We start from the raw sequence: 16,859 nt of genomic DNA on the forward strand, positions 1-16,859 counted from the left end.
TTATTGATAGTTGAAGAAATTTTATTGCTACATGTTGAAATTATACCACCATTATCATCAATTAGAAAGGGAGCTGGGAGCTCCTGTAATTTCACATGATCCTGTATCTTTAAAAACACAGAATATCATATCAAACTTCACAGCTCACAACTGAAATAATCTGAACTATCAAATACCACAGCTCACGACAATTGGAATCCACAGTAATGACTTCTCAAAAACAGCAGAACCAAATATGGATGAGAAAGTCTTACCATAAACTGGTGTGGCAGATTACATGTAACCAGAACCTGCAAAGGCATGAATGGTGAAGTAAATAGAGACACAGACCAAATAATTATAAGTATCTTGCTCCATAGATACAGGGAATAGAACCTTGACGGGCTATTCAAAAACAAGTTATTTCATTTAATAAAAACTAGTCCCATCATAACTTCAACTGCAACAAGGATGCAAAGAATCATAAATTAAAATTAAAATGAAAATAGACAAAAAGCATACAAGGGTATGAGTGCAAGAGATAAAAATACTGAATTAAAAGCAGACTTTATTAGAAATATAAAATGTATGTACAAGAGGCATTGTTCTCTGAATTGTAAAAGCTACAGCCAGGATACAGTGTTTGCTGGGTTGTAAATGCTACGACAAACTAACTTGTGACATGCTAAATTGTACCTTGAACAGAAGTCTTTACAGTCGAAGTTACCAACAAAGGAACAAAATTCAAACATCTGAAGGTTCTCTCGAAAATCTTGTGAAGTCTACCAAAGAATCTATATAACCTAATTGTGGACCTGCGGCCAACTGACCATCCACATAACTGGTCATTTCTTGACAACAGTGATAATGTCTCTTTGTCAATAGTATAATGAACAAGACTATACAGAGAAAGATATTAAACCATCATGTTTAAGTCTGAAAGGTCATCCATTGGAATTTCAAGGCCCATAAAATCACCATGGTCTTGTAATCCATCATCATCAATGTTCAACCATGAACCCAGATCCTGCCCTTGGCCATCATCCAATTCTGGAAGCTGCAGGTTGGACAAATCAATAGACTCAGAATCATCCAATACATCCAAGCCAAAACCATCTCTTTCCTTGCCATTGCTACTAGTGGTGATATCACCAGACTTAGCCTGTGAAGGTAATGATGGTTTAGGATGCCCTGATATCTTGCCAAGAAGGCCATTTACAGAAACAGATAATTGAGTTTTCTGCTTGGGCTTTGTTTTAGACTTCCTTTCCCCCTTGACATTAGACAATGCTGGCCGACCAATTTTATTAGTTCCATTTCCAGATAAAACCTCTCTGTTGTGCCCTTTTCCCTCCCTGTCTCTCTCACTCCTCTTTCCTTTTGCACTGCTTGATAGAGAACCTCCGATTCCGGAGGGGGCACTTGAAGTACCTATGGTACCACCAACATCATCAAGCAATAGTTCCCTCTTCTTCACCTTGTTTGACCATGTGTCTTCTTTGCCAGCTGATTGATCAGATAAGCAATTTACATGTGGAAGCAAATCAGATGAATTAGCAACATACCCATCTCCATTCTGACTCAGTCGAGAAGTTCGAGGACTTGGCTGTGAATCCATAGAAGCTGCAGAAGACAAATAACAATCCAAATTGTCCCACATGAACAGCAAATAAAGCTAAAGTAGAACGAAATGAAGAACAAGTTATTGAAACCACCCTTCAAGAAGCGATTTAAAGGACACACAAGCACATATGCATGGAATACAAAAGTGAATTCCAGAGCAACCAGATAAAATACCTGAAACTCTTGCTTCCACAGAATGACTTGAGGTATTGGCATACAGTTTCCCAGATTCATCATCCACAGGAGTACCTGATGATCTTCCACCACTGAAGTGGGAAGACCTAGAAAGAATTATATCCCTAAACAGGGGTTCACTGAAGCAGCTTTTACCTGTATCTTCAAATTTATGACATTGTTCTAATGTCCGTTTGACAAAAGCTAAGGCAGCTTGCCTAGCCATTTTGTTACTGGAACTTTTCCCACCAGTGGCACTAGGACCGCAACAAGCCTATGAAAGATAGACGCATATCACTTAACCATCAACATTGTTATTCAGCAGCAATTTACAATAATGTAACCTCCGATAGAAAGTGAAGTAAAGAAAGGTGAAACTATTTAAAAGCACACCAATGCAAAAGCAACTCAGAGAGATGATGCCATATGCCCCTACACCCAGACCACCCTAAATAATAAAACAGAAAGAATTTAAAAAGTATATATATATATATAGAAGAGAGCTTCCGAAAAAGAAATTTTTCACCAAGGTAAAATTTCAGGATCGGAGCTACACCATCTAATTAGCAGGCAAGAGAACTTTTAATTAAGAATTTGGAATTAAAGTCACCACAAACTCAACATTTCAGTTGCTTTGCTTATGTATAGTCATAGAGATCAGAGGAATAAAGCTAGATTCACATCTTCAGATTCCAAAGCAGTTGTAAGTAATAGCATTGAAAATCAAATCAAATGTAGAGTACAAAAGAAACACAAATTTGATGAATTTAGGGGTGCCTCGTCCATCTATCTATCCTTTTAGGCCTTTTGGCTGGATAAATCCAAACGTTTGCATTTTTGCTCTTTTTATCCGAACCTTTTAATTTTGAATAATTAAATCAAAACTTTCAAAATCAAAGAAATTTTTATCCAACACTCAAATTAGAATTTAGTAAATTATAATTTAGTTACTGAGATTTGACGAAACTATACAATATTTTCTAAATCAAGTAATTTAGTCCTTGATTTGTTAACAACTTAGTCCCTTAATTTAAACTTTATATTTAAATACTATAATTAATATATGATTTTTCTCAAAATTAATTCTTCCTCTTGTCAAGAATTTTTAAGAATTTTGAAATTTTTCTTAAGTTTTCCAATATATGTTTTTTATATTTAATCATTGAAATTTTGATTTCTTGAAATAAAATAAAAAAAATTCTTGCGCTAGAAAAACAGAGATTTAAGGCCACAACTCGACCCGTGAGATCTCTCCCCGACACTTTGATCTTCGCGTTTCCAACGGCTATGGGTTCTTCGGACGGATTGGTGAATAAAGGCAAATCCTGACTCAATCGCAGTCAGTGACGACTATATTAGGGTAGGAAAGATCAAAGTTTCCCATTTTTGTCCTAGAAAATATATACAGTTAAAGACATTGGTCATTTTTGCTATAATTAACAGTTGTTGAAAATTATGTACCCAAGAGTGTAAATATCAGATTGGTTGGCTACACGTTGAATTAGGCTTGAGAAGGGGCTTTCCATCTCACCCGATTAGTATGCCAATACTAGTATGCCTTTTAATTTTCTTGTACACTGCTAATGTGGGACTTGTTCCCACAAGTAATATTCCAACAATGGTCAATTGGACGAAAGGACTCAATTATAGGTTTTGCCAAATCTCAGAAACTAAATTACTTGAATTTAAAAATACAGGGACTAAATTGTAGATTTTGTCAAACCTCATAGACTAAATTGTAATTTACCTATTAGAATTTCAGGATAAATTTTGGAATATTGGATAAAATTTTTTCAATTTTGAAAGGTTTGGTTTAATTGTACAAAATTAAAAGGTTTGGATAAAACGAACAACAAACGTAAAAGTTTGGATTTTTTTAGCCAATTGGCCATCATTTTATGTCTCCTCTCAACTCGTAATAGCCAATTTTAAACCAAGTTCTTCTTCCAATATTAGGGGTGTGCAAACATCAATTTGAAATGAAAAGAAAAACAAACTGAACCGACACTTTACGGTTTTTCGGTTAGGTTTTTTATTTGAAGATTTTTGGTTATTTTAGTTTAGTTAGGTTCAGTTCTAACACTGAAATAACATCACTGAACCTGTTAATAATACCGAGTTGTTTTATGTCAATAACCAAAGACATAAACCCTACCAACCTCACATCACACCTCCTTTTCAGTTTTGAGATTCTTCTCTCAATCCCAATGCCTTTGTGATTCTTCTCTTGCCTCTCTCAGATCTTGATCTCACGATGAAAAGTGGTGAGGCTTAGCTAGAGATGATCATGAGACAGCTGCACAAAAGAGAACCCTTGCCACCCTTCACTGCTCAGATCTCAATCTATCTTTGCTCTATGCAGTTTGCAATCCTAAACCTTTTGCTTCTTTTTTTGTTGCTGTTTTGGATTTTATTTCTTGATTTGAATGTGATGCAAGTAACATGAGAAATCCATTGATAATTCCTTTGCTTGTGGTTCATTTTTGAATGTTTACATAGGAATTATTTCTGATTCAATAATTAAAAAAAAGAATGGATAGTAATTTTTAGGTTACCTTTTTCCTTAAAACAAATAATAAAATAAAACATTTGATTTTTTGAGTTGCTTAGTTCCTAAGAAAAACTTCGATAGAATGGACATGTTTCACAGGTAACTCCTTTTGCTATTCAAACCAATGAACCAAACCATATCGGTTTGGTTTGGTTTCTATTTTCAATCATTTTGGTCATTCAGTTTTGAACTGAACCTACCAATTGCATGCCCCTATCCAAGATGAGCTCAACCTAGTAATAAAGTCTTCTTTCTACGTAAATACTTTGGCAGTAACAGCTCTTAATTTTGCAACACTAGAGTTCATAACAATGTACTCAGGTTAAATCTGAACAAAGAAAGATCAAATCGAGTAACAAAGTGAAGAGGTATTAAACAGCAAGAAAATTACCGTATATTTTTCATAAGCCATTGTAACAAGTTTGTCATGAGCACGTTGTTCAAGTTTCCTATAAAAATATAGGGCATTGTGAGTATACATGGTAAAATATTTAGAAAGATAAAGACATATAGATTTATTCCAAGAAGAGAATAAATTCTTACTTTTCCTGAAGTTCTTTTGTTACTGAGGCAGATTTCAACAATTTATCTAGCAAACCTTTCTTATTTGAAACCTATTGTAAAACAGAACAGCTATAGGATTAGTTTTTAAGAAAAATTCATTGCAACCTGATAAGTTCAAAAGCAATCAGTTGAAACTCGAGGAAAATTTTGAGTTTTCTTACTTCCTACCATTGGACAAGAGTAGATAAGTATTAACATTCCCTTGAAATCTCATGACAACCATAACAAATTGAAAAGGTAGGACAAAAATACAGTTAATAAAGAAAGATTACTTCATAAGTTTTACAAGAAGGCTTTTACTATGCAATCAACATACCTGTCCATGGTACTTATCCTCTAAGCTGAAAATCTCCCCACTGATTCCTTCATCCTCTATTTGCATATCAGGCTGAACAAAGAAGAACACAATTAGTAGAATACATTAATAGCCTTAAAGCCAAGGCTGAAGTAGCATCACATAAAAATTCAAGCATGGCTCCTATGAAAGGCAACCAAGAGACCAACACAGCCCACACAAAAAAAGTGGAGAAAAGCTTGACAACCAAACATTTAAAACCATCAAAAAAATACTCGCAAATACAAAAAACACAAACCACCAAAAAAATGCAGAAATGAGTGACATGAAACAAAAGGAAAAACAAATGACCATTTGAAAGTTCATATAAAAATAAGTGTACCATTGATTCTGGAAAAATTCCAATACTTTGAACCTCCAGAAGTAGATTTTCATTTATCTGCATATCATCGTACTGAAATTCTGAACAAACCATGTCAGGAATCAATTTCTGATTAGAGAGAACACCATTTACAGAATGATTGAAGTTTGAATAAATGCCCGAGGTAGGGATGCCTAATGCATCTATCTCCACCTCATCGTGTTCTGTCTTCACAGTCATTTTATAACCATTAAATGCGGTATGTCCAGAATACTTAAAGTTATCTGCATGACTCAAGCCATTTGATCCCAACTCTCCATCCAGCTCAAATCCAGTTTCATACGTATCAAATTCCAAGTCCCTATTTCCATGGGTAAAATCTTCCTCTGAAATTATAGCTGCTAAAAGTCTTAGGTAAAGGGGAATATCACTTTCTCTTGGCACTAGTGGTTCACAAACCCTAGATTCAGTAGAAAGTCTCACTTCTCCCTCATGTTCAATCAGCCCATATCCATTAGGGACAGTACTGCAGTTATTTACATCGAATGAAACCCTAGCAGGCGGTGCCACAGTAGATTCAATAATTTCCTGAAAAAGAAGCAAAGAGTTAAAGAGAATAAACATAACTGACAACTATTACAAAATTTATTAGACAAACAGAGGTTGTCCCTGGTAATAACAATAACTATAATAGATTATCAAAGGCATTAAAAAATGAAACAATAACATACACCCATGATACATCGGAAAGACATTACAAATAGCTGGAACCAGGTCTTAAGATTTGATACTAGGACAACGACCAGCAATACAACTTGTAGTAGGAAGGGCGAAGAACTAGATAGTAAAAACCAGAAATCAACAAAACCATAATTTTAAAAATCAAGTAGATAAAATAGTTTTTTAAAGAAAGTAGGCAATAAAATGGCTTCATATGTGCAACAACACTGACATCCCATATCATCTCATAATAAACACCAACAATCAAATTGAATTAAAAAGGTCATCAATGTTATATACTAATTTGACATAGTAAAAGGTAGACATTGTGTGCACCAGCTCCATTTCGCACACATTCAAAGCCTAATCCATTAGGGTTACTGCATATTGCTTCTTTTCAAACTTAATTCTGATGCTGCTAAAAAGGGAAATAGCAAATGACTACTCAACTCAACTAAGTCTTCATCCCAAAAATTCATTAGGGTCGGCTATATGGATTCTCTTTCTCCACTCTAAACGATTTTAGGTTAAATCCTCGAAAATATATAATGCTTCTAGGTCATGTTGTACCACTCTCTTCCAAGTCAGTTTCGGTGTACCCCTTCATTTCTTTCTATCCTCTAATCCAATGTGCTCTACTTGTCTAGGCTGTACAATAAAATTTTCCTTTCAACTTATTGAGAATCTTGCAATCACATAAAACTCCCGTGGCACGTCTCCACTTCAACCATCCGGCTTTAATCTTATGACTAACATCCTCCTCACATCCCCCATTTACTTGAAGGATTGAGCCGAGATATTTAAAGTGATTACTTTGGGGCAATACTACTCTATCCAAATAAACTCCTTCCCTATCACCAGTTCGGCCTTCATTAAACTTGCAATGCATATATTCTGTCTTCGTTCTACTTAACTTAAAGCCCTTTGACTCTAGAGTACTTCTCAAAAGCTCTAGCTTTCTATTGACTCCTTCTTGAGTCTCATCTATCAAAACTATATCATCCGCAAACATCATGCACCAAAAGATACTCTCTTGTATGTGTTTCGTCAATTCATCTAGAACTAATGTAAAAAGGTAAGGGCTTACAGCTGAACCTTAGTGTAATCCAACTGAGATTGGAAAATCTCTTGTGTCCCCTCCCACTTTGCGCACAATAGTAGTTGCTTCTTCATACATATCTTTCAACACTTATCGCTTCCATAGTTGAATGACCGGACATGAAGCCAAATTGATTGGGAGAGATAAAAGTGTCATGACGTAGTCGATGTTCCACAACTCTCTCCCACAACTACCATAAAAATATTAATGCAAATTACACATCGACCATAAGCAACAACAATTTAAATATTTCGCCTGAAGGGGGCAGCCCAAGGTTTGTGCTTAGGACTTTCAACTTTGAGGTCTCAATTTCAAACAGCTATTGCATAGTCCAAAAAAACCAACTTGCCATAGGGTGTAATAGTGAAAAAGAATCTCGCAACTCTAGACCTATCCGCAAATAAAACTCTGTGGAATGGAGGAAAATGTTCCATGTAGCAAACCTAACCAGATTGAGGCTCCGTTGAGTTCAAGGTGTGTGTGCCTGATGTTATTAGTACATTACACTTTGGATAAGCAACAAGGATTTGTATAGTACATCTAAAACAATATATTCAATAAATATAAGTTAATATTTTAAATTGTTAACAGGTAGTCATTGAAAGTATCAAGAAGAAAAACTGTATACTCTAGACACAAATATTGAAAAATGGAAAACATCAAAGAGTCGAACAATATTTATTCTTAGCTGCATGCTTTATACCTTCACATTAAGATGTTAACAATACCAAGAATTTATTCAATAAGGGATCATAATTATTAAAGTCACTATCTAAAACAATAGTAAATACTACACTGAAGAACTAGGTGCTTTACCTGTTTCTTCAAGTGATCAATGTCTGAGTCAGATATAAAACCAAAGAATGGATCCATTTGCCTCCAAAATGAGCTGGAAAATGCATGAACTGCAATGGTAGTCAAATCAATTAACCGATAATACAATTTCAGGGATAGAAAAAAAAAAAAAAAAAAAAAAAAAAAAAAAAGGGAAGAATTTTCAGTAACAAATAATACCGGGGTTAATCACAGCACTTGCAGCAGCCAAAAGCTCTTCATGCCCATCCCCTGAGCCAACTAAAACAATCGAGCCAACAGTGAATACAGGAGCTAGTATTGATAATCACAAATATTTAATACACAATTTTTAAGTAAAATTACCAAGAAAATCTGCTGCTGCATTGACTGTTGTATGCTTTTGACGTTTATATGCTTTACGGTCAGAAAGTTTTCTACTTGGTGGACGACCTGTCTTGCTGCTTTAAATAGTTAATGTAACTGTTAGATATAAATCAGAGTGGCCCAACATTGCCAGACTACAAAATGGGAAAGATATTTGATAAGCTAGAGGGAAATCAGAGAGAACTGTATTTAACCTTTCATTTTTATCAAAACTAAGTCTAGCACTTCTAAGCTGTTTCGCTGTTCTGATATTGCCAACCTTCTCAACTGATACTGGCACATGAGCCCTTGTTGTAAAACCCCGCCCAGTTCTCCCTTGCCTCCGCACTCCATCCCCAAGGTCTTCCCCAGTGACGAGCTTATTCTTTCTTGATGGAAGGCCCAGAGTTGAAACTTTTTGAACATTCTGTCTAGTTTTCTCATCTATATCATCAGACCTCTTACCCTTGTCTTTAGATTTAATCTCAGGAGCCCCAGATTCCTCACTTTCAGATAATGCAGCTGAAGAAACAGGTTCATTTTTCAACTTAATTTGCTGAGGAGAATTTCCAGTCAAACGCTTGGCAAATCCAAATCCAAGTTCATTACCGGAAACATCAGAAACAGTATCCAAAGCAGGATTTTCATCATTATTTGAAACGATTGGAATCAAATTTGCTCTTCTAGCACTACGGGAACTCTTCTGTGGCCTCTGACCTGCCCAATGGGCAACAGGTGGAGATGAAGACCGAGCTGATGCTGTGCGTTTACGGTTACTAGTTCCAACAGTAGTAGGTGGCTTGCTTGAGCAATGAGAAAGTTCCCACTCAATTGGAGCAGTTGCCCTATGGACTACTGGTGACAACTTGGGGGCAATGCCTGAACCTGATCGTGGAGCTCGGATAGATGCATTCATTTTTGTGCTTGAAGTGGGACTAGCTGAATTAAAATCATCACGAACATTTGCTCTGAGAATTACATGGACCAAAATAACAAGTCAATACACAATCTTATAAGAAAAAACACACATTTAAAGAACAAAAGAAGAGAGACAATATTTCAAAATAATCCCCTCCCCCTTTTTTTCTCAAAAAATAAAACCAAGAGAAACAAAAATCTAAAGAATGACAAGGAAAAATAGGAAGGATTTTTATCTATTAGAATAAATAGTTGCATTAAAACCTGAATAACAAAAGAATTTCTTTATAAACGGTAATGACTATGAAGACTGCAACAAAAATAAAAATGAGATGAATAAATGTGATAAGGAAGCTATACATACTTATTAACAGCTCTTATATTCACCCTTTCCTTATCAGAACCAACAGGGCCTTCTCTTCTGTCATTGAGAAGAGAACTACTGTCAAGATCAGCCTTAGGGATGGATGACCGCATACTTGAGCCTGTTGATTGTGAGATACCATCTGATTTTCCAATGCTCACAGCACCATTTGCAACTCCTGGCCTATGGTAAGACAGAGATTAACATTGACTCAGAAACTGGATATCATAAAAGGAAAGAGAATTACAAGAGTATATAACCAATAACAATTTTATTTGGAGTTCATCTTTGCAGATCTTAAAATGATAAGCCAGAAAGAATCCTAATAATAATTCCCATAACTAGAGTTACTAAGGGCTTCCATTCTTATCAAAATTGGAAATGGCTTTAAAGATCTATTCCACAGGGCAAGCACTCAATGAGCTAATCATATATTTGACTATTCAATAGAGCAAATCCTCATTGACAAATATTTTATCATCCAAGTGCTAGGTAGGTAAACACAATGGGTAAGGTGATGATTGTGTTATTGCAGAAAAGTTTAATCTCGATTTTGAGACTCAGACATCAAAAATATATAATTCATTCACATATCACATAACACATATAAATATGCATTTGAGGCATTATTTATGTGCTTCAAGCAGTCACATGTTAGTAACCATAGTGATAACTCTTATGCACTGAGTTGTCCTTATTAAATAGTTGGTATAAGAATAGTACAGCACAAGATGGCACCACGTACAGAATAGATCATCAATGAACATAAAAGAAATAAAAAAAATTTACCATATGTGTGTTTCATTGTTCTCCTGGCAATCTCTACTCATTAACCAATACAACTTTATCAGTATGGAAACTAAATAGTTTTCCAAACTTCATCTTTTTATGAGATACCATTTCAGCCAAAAATAAGAGAAAACAAGAATAAATAGCCAACAAAAATGCAATAAATAAGTACTATAGATGCAGAAGAAAGAAACTTGACCCCCAATGAAAAAATTAATGTAGTATAAATATGAAACTTAAAAACTGGAAAATGATATCACAGAAAGCAAATGGTAAGGACTTTCACACACGAAAAGACAATATTGTAAATTATAAACATTCAAATAGATAAAATTATACAGATTTTACACTTTTATTTTTTTGGAAGGATGCAGATTTTAAAATCACATTTTGAACTCAATTTTACTTGATTCCAAGTTTGTACATGTTTTGTATCATTTATATGTTTCTAACTCATTAATCATATAAATCAGCTTGCAATTTTAACAATGATGTCAGCAACAGCATGTAGCATCCAAAACTCTTATTTTAACATAGCAAAGGATTCTAACAAAGTGAGGGCAACTATAACAAAGAAAGAGTCAAGAATCACTAAGTTTCATCCAAGAAAAGAAGAAACAATAATAAGCATGTAAAATGGCAATTAAAAGAAACAGCAAAAACTTAACAGATACATTTTATAGTGGTTAATTAAGACAAGGTTACAGAGTGCCAGAACAGGCAAGAGCAGGAATAATAGCACTTTGAGAAGGCATACCTGAACCCATGGGAGTCACTATTTAACCTTGATCGAGCCTCAGTAACAGGCCTTTGCTGCAGTCCCTGTTTGGGCTCCCGATAGCCATCGTTGGGTTTAGTTGAGACTAAACTAGAAGAAACATCTGGCTTTATCACAGAGCGTTTCTTCTTCATTTTTGTCTTTTCCCAACCATCAACACCAATTGACAAAATTCGATCTTCACCTTGAATTGCACCACCACTTGCAAGCCTCAGCATTTCTCTTTCTCTATCTAGTGTACCAGATGGCCTCACAAGAGAATTGCTCTGCACATCCACTTAGATTTGTAAAAGTTTATACAAGATTTTTCTTCAAAGAAATAAATATACAGGAGCATGCATGTTATTTAGCAAATACAGGTCCAACATTGAAGAGACTGCTAACATTATACTTGTGCATTATGGAGAAAAATACCTTCTAAGCTTAGTAGAACTGCAAGCAATAGCCACCATTTAATTACAAACATTATCACCCACTCCCACTAGTTTGGGGAGGGGGGGGAGGGGGGGTGTGGTGGGTGGGGTGGGGTGTGGGTTAGAGAGAGAGAAGGGGATGAGGGGATGAGACACAGGACTAAAAACACAACTTCTGAAAATGAGAATTAGCTAAAATTGGGCTTTCATTTTCATGATGGAAAATATTATTGAAGACATGAAAGCAGGAACACCAACAAAAACCAAAAAAAAAAATGAGAATCAAATGGTTAAAAAAATTCATTAGAGAAGATAAAAAGCTTATGCTGCTGTGGCAAGGGACATTACAAGTTAACTAAGCCAGATTTCCAAACAGATATTGAAAACCAGCAAAAACAAATATGAGCAACTGGAAATGAGGTTAGAGCAAGGTATACAAGTTACAGACCCTCACATCCACCAATGAAGTTCGTGTCCGTTTGTTTGGCACAACATTTTTGGTTCTCTCCTCTGACTTCTGCTGTTCAAGTTCAAAACCACCACCAGTAACAGCATGATTATGAATCCCCATCTTACCAAGGCTTGGCCCCAGAACTGATCGATCACTTGATAACAAGGCATTAGGCCTATCACTAGAAACGCCTTCTGATCTTGATCTCTTCTTTGACGGAATACTGGGGAAAAACTTGTTGAATACAGACAAGGCTTCATTAAAAGTCTTCATTCGTTCCCTGATAATTTATGAAATTTAATAAACCAGTTATAACTATCACTCAAGATGCAAAGCATTCAAAGAACTACCTGGCCTTCACAGAGCTTTCACGCAGATAAGCCCTGATCCGCTTGATTTCCTCAGGTGCAGGCACTTTGACTTTCAAAGGACCAGATGGAGAATCATCCACAGAAATGCCAAGAGCAACATTCAAGTGTCGTTTAAAGTCCCCTTGTCGATTAAACTTATGGTCAGCAACCATCGACTTTGGATCAAAACGCAAACACTGAAAGAAATTCATCACGTCTCCCTGTGCTACTACAGAACTGCTTCTTGTCATGTTTGGGAGAGAAGATAGGATTGGGTTCTCCATGTTCTCACGAAAACTACCTGATCTGTCCATCTGAGCAGTTAAGTGGGATCCAGCACGCTGCCCACTGGAGTATAGAGGCCTATCCGGGGTGTCAGAAGACAAATCAAACTTACTAGATGTTGCCATTGCATTGGTTTCCTCACATCCTCTGTATTGCAAACCCAATAAATACAACAATGCATGACAAAATTATAGAATCGCTGCACATAAAGCCCAATTTGAGCCTTTGCTTGATGATAAAGGGCATTAGGGCAATGCACCTGAAAAGGGAGAAGACCTACAAATGAGAACCCAAACCAAAGTTCCTCTACTTTGGAATTATAGAATTCACATATTATCTTAACTTTAACGCTGTCAGACACTCAATGCTGATGATGGAAATGTCACAAGCTGCCCTTAAGATCCCAACATGACCAACAACAGTTTAGTTTCAGAAACTTAAGAGCGCTAAACCATGCTAAGATTCATAAACCTCCAACTACTAAAGTAATTGATATTACAACTTTTTCTGAATGTTAAAAGACAGCTGGATAATATAATTATGGACTTCTCTTTAAAAGATCACAAATTTTGTTAAATATAGAAAAATAATAACGCAATAAGAAACTGCAAAGTCACAAGTAACACCACCAACCCTCCTGGAACTGATACAACACAAGTTTTACATAGATAAAAGTTTGCCACACATTTGTACCCAGGATGTAATCAAAACCCAAAAAAAAAAAAAAAAAAACTACTTAAACCACTCACACAAGTCCATTTTTGCGATTTATCCATCTCTAGGTCAATATCCTCTAGTAAATCATCGACATTACACCTCACACCACCTCTACCAACATTCATTTTCACTTTCTTCTTTTTCTTCTAATGGCTTCAAGAGTGCAAGTTTAATCACATCATTCCTTCTTCATTGATGCTGCTTATAAATCATCATTGCATACAACTGAACTCTATGCAACAAGATTCAATTTCAATATCATCCTTTCAACTGACAAGGCCTCCAGTTTCTCATACTAAAACTTCTATAATTTCCAAGGTAGTCATAACTTCATCTACACAGCATCTCCATCTCCTGATATAACCATGTTTTAAATAAAAGATTCCATTTCCTTTCCCTTATAAAGTTGATTAAGGCATTCAATTCAACTAAGGAATTACCCAAATATAGGAAACAAATTCAAACTTCAAGTCATAATATTTATTCTCAACTCGGCAAAGCATGTTTTTGGGGTTGTGATTGCAAGTCCCAAATGCCACAGTTCAAACACCCTGGCAGTCCTATGCTTTATGTTCAACTTATTAAAGGCATCTAATTCCTAAGCAGGAATAGTAAGAATTCTTAAGCAAGCCTCAATTCCTTACGTTACAACTAAATATTATTGCATGATTGGTATTCATTACTAAGCAAGCCACAGTTCCTAAGGCTATTAATACAGTTGCAGACTGGCTACACTATAACTTACAGTACTTGAAATAAGATTCAGGATAATGTAGAACAATTAAAATTACGTTTAGTTATAAGGGACATGAGCATTGCATTGATAACTAAGATGACAGTATCTGCAATTCCAAGCATGAACTATATATGCATTTTTACATTCAGCTAAAGCATGGATAGAATAATAATTTATACTTGTTACACCCGCACTATGTTTTGACCATTTCACAACAAGATATTGGCATACTTCAGCTCATTAATTGCATTGAATAGTAACTCACCTGTACAAATGCTGGAAGGAAAATGAATAAAAAGTGCACTGCATAACATTGGATATATCCAATCAATGATCCAATCAATGAATTAAATGTCTACTCAATGGAAGGAAGTTGGAAAACAATTCCCCATACACTGATGTGGCCAATCATATCTCATTTGCTTTAAAAACATATATATATTATCGCCATTGCCCCCCATTAGTTGTGCACTCTGGACAAACTAGCCGGTGAGAACAGCAATTTAACTTCAATTGCTCATTCCTACGAATATATTGTTCCTACTTTGGGCCTACAGCTACAATTGCTATTCAACTTCACTTCTCTTCAATATTATTTATCCACAAAAATTGCACCCAATCGCAACAAAACAAGACACTTCTCTGAGCCTTTTTTTTGCACCTTCTTCCATTTCTTGTTACCCATATTTCTCCATTAGTCAACCTATTTCCTATCTGAAAACGACCTTCAAATCACATTACCTGCTCCATTGCAAAAACTTCTGCTAGCACAAGTTCACGGACACTGTTCATTCTACACTGGTTCTAATTATCATCCCAATCTCAGTTCATTTGAACAAAACGTTAAATAAATAAACAAACAAATAAATCAACAATTCCAAAAAAAAAAAAAACCTAAAAATCGAATCAACATAAAACCTAGAAAATGGAACCAGAATCCATCTTAAATCACAGAAACAAAAAACAATTACGAGCAAAAATAAACCCTAGCACTTGAATCAAACATGAAATTGAAAGAAAAAATATACAAAATTGCAGGCGAATTCTACCTTAAATAGTTAAAAATGCTCAATAGTGAACGAGAAGTGGAGATTGAGTGATTTGGGGAATGGAATCGGATATCCTTGAGGAAAAGAAGTTGGAACTCCAAATCGAAGGTTCGTACAAAGCCATGGAGGACGAGGCGCCCTGAGTTTTGATCGGCAATGGAAATTGGGCTTGATTAAATTACAGAAATGTCCACGTATTGTGGCTGTGAAAAATAGGAAAAGGAGGTGGAATGAGGGGCATTTTGGGGACAAAAGAGTGGAGCCGGCTCCTACACAGCTCCTAGTAGGCTATGCAGGCATGTGTGTTAAATGTCTCTCGGAATTGCAAATAACTAAAACGAATTCAAGTTGAAAAGAGATTCAGCTTTCACTTCCTAAACGGCCTTTTACATATGGATAAGTGTAATTTTATAAATATATATATATAACCCACACACAAATTGGTTGAGCCTTGAGGCGAACATTATAAATAATTTACATGTAAAAAAGGAAAAAAAATATATCTTCCCATAATCAACAATAATATTTATGGTTTACATACTTATTGGGCATTATTATTAGCCAAAATTTGAGATTAAGGCTAAGTTTGAATTGGAGGAAAATAAGAGAGGAAGGAAAATTATGAAGAAAAATAAAAATATTATGTAAAGCCTATTTGATTTATATTTTAAAATAAAAATTAGAATAAATATTTTTTAATTTGATTTAATCAGAAATTAATATTCAATTCAAAGTAATACTACGATTGAAATTAATATTAAAAAATAAAATTTAATTGATTTTTATATAATTCATTTTTGTATAATTTTATAGTGAAAATTTATTTACCATTACCTTTAAAATACCTTAAATATTAGAATAATAATGTCTTTGTTAACTTGTTCAACTATTAAATTAAAGATTTGCGATAATAATTTTGAGTTTTTGACTATTAAATTAAAAATTAATTGTTTACACTCCAAAATTGAAATTGATTAATAGGGTTATGATGAAATATAAATAGAATTTCTTGTTAGCATAATAAGGAAAATTTAACTAAAAAAACTAACCTGCAATAATTACAATATCATTAAAATTAATAAAATTTTAAAATTATAATGCAATTTGTCAATATTATTTACATTTTATTACATTTACAAAAAAAAATTAAAATTGAGAATGGAGAAAATAAAATTACAAAATACATTTGAATACTTATAAAAATCTACAATATTTTTTTTAGAAGTCAGGCCATAAAATTACAAGAAAATGAAAAAAAAATTAATAAAAATATAAAAGTACTCACATTATTCTCAAATCTTACAATTGAATTTTATTTTTGATCATTTACCATCTTTGTGTTTGACTTTGTTCAACTCTTTCTAATTTTATTTCCTTTCATGCATTGTAATTCTAAAAGATAAATGAAATTGTATGGTTAAATTGACATTTTTTTATTTTTTTTAAATCTAAAATCTTAAAAATAAGCCAAACTAATATAAACTC

General features: G+C 34.5%; 1 protein-coding gene across 4 annotated transcripts; it reads right to left on the reverse strand.

The window, feature by feature from the left end:
• Positions 1–527: 527 nt before the first annotated feature.
• On the reverse strand, positions 528–15,773 carry LOC110642427 (uncharacterized). Of its 4 annotated transcripts, none has more exons than XM_021794493.2 (15): positions 15,375–15,773; positions 12,588–13,131; positions 12,235–12,517; positions 11,353–11,639; positions 9,807–9,989; positions 8,740–9,492; positions 8,525–8,619; positions 8,381–8,431; positions 8,183–8,271; positions 5,569–6,135; positions 5,208–5,279; positions 4,871–4,941; positions 4,719–4,776; positions 1,777–2,050; positions 528–1,602 (listed from the first exon to the last, which is right to left on the reverse strand). In XM_021794493.2, exons 2-15 carry the CDS (start codon positions 12,995–12,997, stop codon positions 896–898), a joined length of 3,900 nt encoding a protein of 1,299 aa, XP_021650185.2. In that variant the 5' UTR covers positions 12,998–13,131; positions 15,375–15,773; the 3' UTR covers positions 528–895. The 4 variants fall into 4 exon arrangements, with proteins under 4 accessions (XP_021650185.2, XP_021650184.2, XP_021650181.2 ...); XM_021794492.2 differs by having other exon boundaries at positions 8,525–8,622; XM_021794489.2 differs by having other exon boundaries at positions 8,381–8,440; positions 8,525–8,622.
• Positions 15,774–16,859: the final 1,086 nt, after the last annotated feature.

Source organism: Hevea brasiliensis, chromosome 4, assembly GCF_030052815.1.
Source record: "Hevea brasiliensis isolate MT/VB/25A 57/8 chromosome 4, ASM3005281v1, whole genome shotgun sequence".
In the NCBI taxonomy this organism is placed as follows: domain Eukaryota; kingdom Viridiplantae; phylum Streptophyta; class Magnoliopsida; order Malpighiales; family Euphorbiaceae; genus Hevea; species Hevea brasiliensis.